The 1,005-nt window shown below is 48.2% G+C and overlaps 1 protein-coding gene across 1 annotated transcript in view; it reads right to left on the minus strand.

Annotated features, from left to right (window-relative positions):
- Nucleotides 1–1,005, minus strand: part of STOML2 (stomatin (EPB72)-like 2) — a gene marked incomplete at its 3' end in the record, with an annotated part of 4,310 nt that overhangs the window by 2,002 nt on the left and 1,303 nt on the right. The window contains exons 3-4 of the mRNA XM_009069323.1: nucleotides 527–585; nucleotides 174–275 (exon numbers count right to left, since the gene is read on the minus strand). Of these exons, the coding sequence (XP_009067571.1) occupies nucleotides 174–275; nucleotides 527–585 (161 nt within the window). The remainder of the gene's footprint in view (nucleotides 1–173; nucleotides 276–526; nucleotides 586–1,005) is intronic.

The following is a 1,005-nucleotide window of genomic DNA, read 5'->3' on the forward strand; positions in this document are numbered from 1 at the left end:
TAAAAAAACAACCGAAACAAGACCCATCTCCAAGGATTCATCAATAGGTCAACTGAAACAGAAGCCAGAAGCCCTCTAAGCAAAGGGTGTTTTGCTGTTAAACACATCAGCCTGGCTGAGCAGAGTCGTGAGACATGCTGGCAGCAGCTCCATGATGCACCTCCCCAGCTCACCCGGAAGACTCGGTCGAGGGAGAGTTTGCCAAGTTCAGATCTCATGGTGGTCTGGGCCAGCTGCGTCACTGCGTACTCAGGATCTTCCACCCCATAGCTGGCCTGGAGAGCAGAAGCACAAATCAGAGTCGACAGGAGTACCGACAGGGACCCAAAATGAGGCAGGATGGATAAACATACTGCTAAGGCAAGAAACTTGCCGGACACCCGGGCCGAAGGAATATGGAACCCAGAGCCTTGGGAGGGCTCAGTGCACCCAGCCCACCTGCTGAGCAGGGTGCAGGGGCTGGAGTTTCGGGGAGACAGGAGCAGGCAGAGCCAGGTGAGTGGTGCCCAAGGGGCAGGGACAGTACCTTGTAGGGGTCCATAACCCGGAGGTAGAGCACACCATCAATCTGCAGGGTGACATTATCTGCCGGGAGAGAACAACAACTCCTGTTAACTGAAGCAGCAGAGACAAAAAAAAGCTCCTCACCTGCAGAGCTGGGCAGGGTTGTCCCTTTCCTTCTTGGCACTAGCAGCATGGCATAGAAGAGGGATTGCGTGAAACATATCTCCTTAACTGAAAAGCTTTGTAAAAAGGTCTTTGAAAAAGAACCTAGGAAACACCATGAAGTTTTAATACACAAGTCTCAGGTTTCCAGATAAAAATTTCATACTGTAGTTCTTGCAAATGAAGATTTAAAGGCAAAAAAAATCCAAAGCAAAAGAATGTTTAAAACTAGAAATGTAACAGAGCTGCCCTTTAACATTAGATCCATTAACCTGATCACAAATAACAGAAGCATAGAATCTTCAAAATTGTAAGAGACCTCTGAGATCATCAAGTCCA

Source organism: Acanthisitta chloris, unplaced genomic scaffold (genome assembly GCF_000695815.1).
Source record: "Acanthisitta chloris isolate BGI_N310 unplaced genomic scaffold, ASM69581v1 scaffold35350, whole genome shotgun sequence".
NCBI lineage: Eukaryota > Metazoa > Chordata > Aves > Passeriformes > Acanthisittidae > Acanthisitta > Acanthisitta chloris.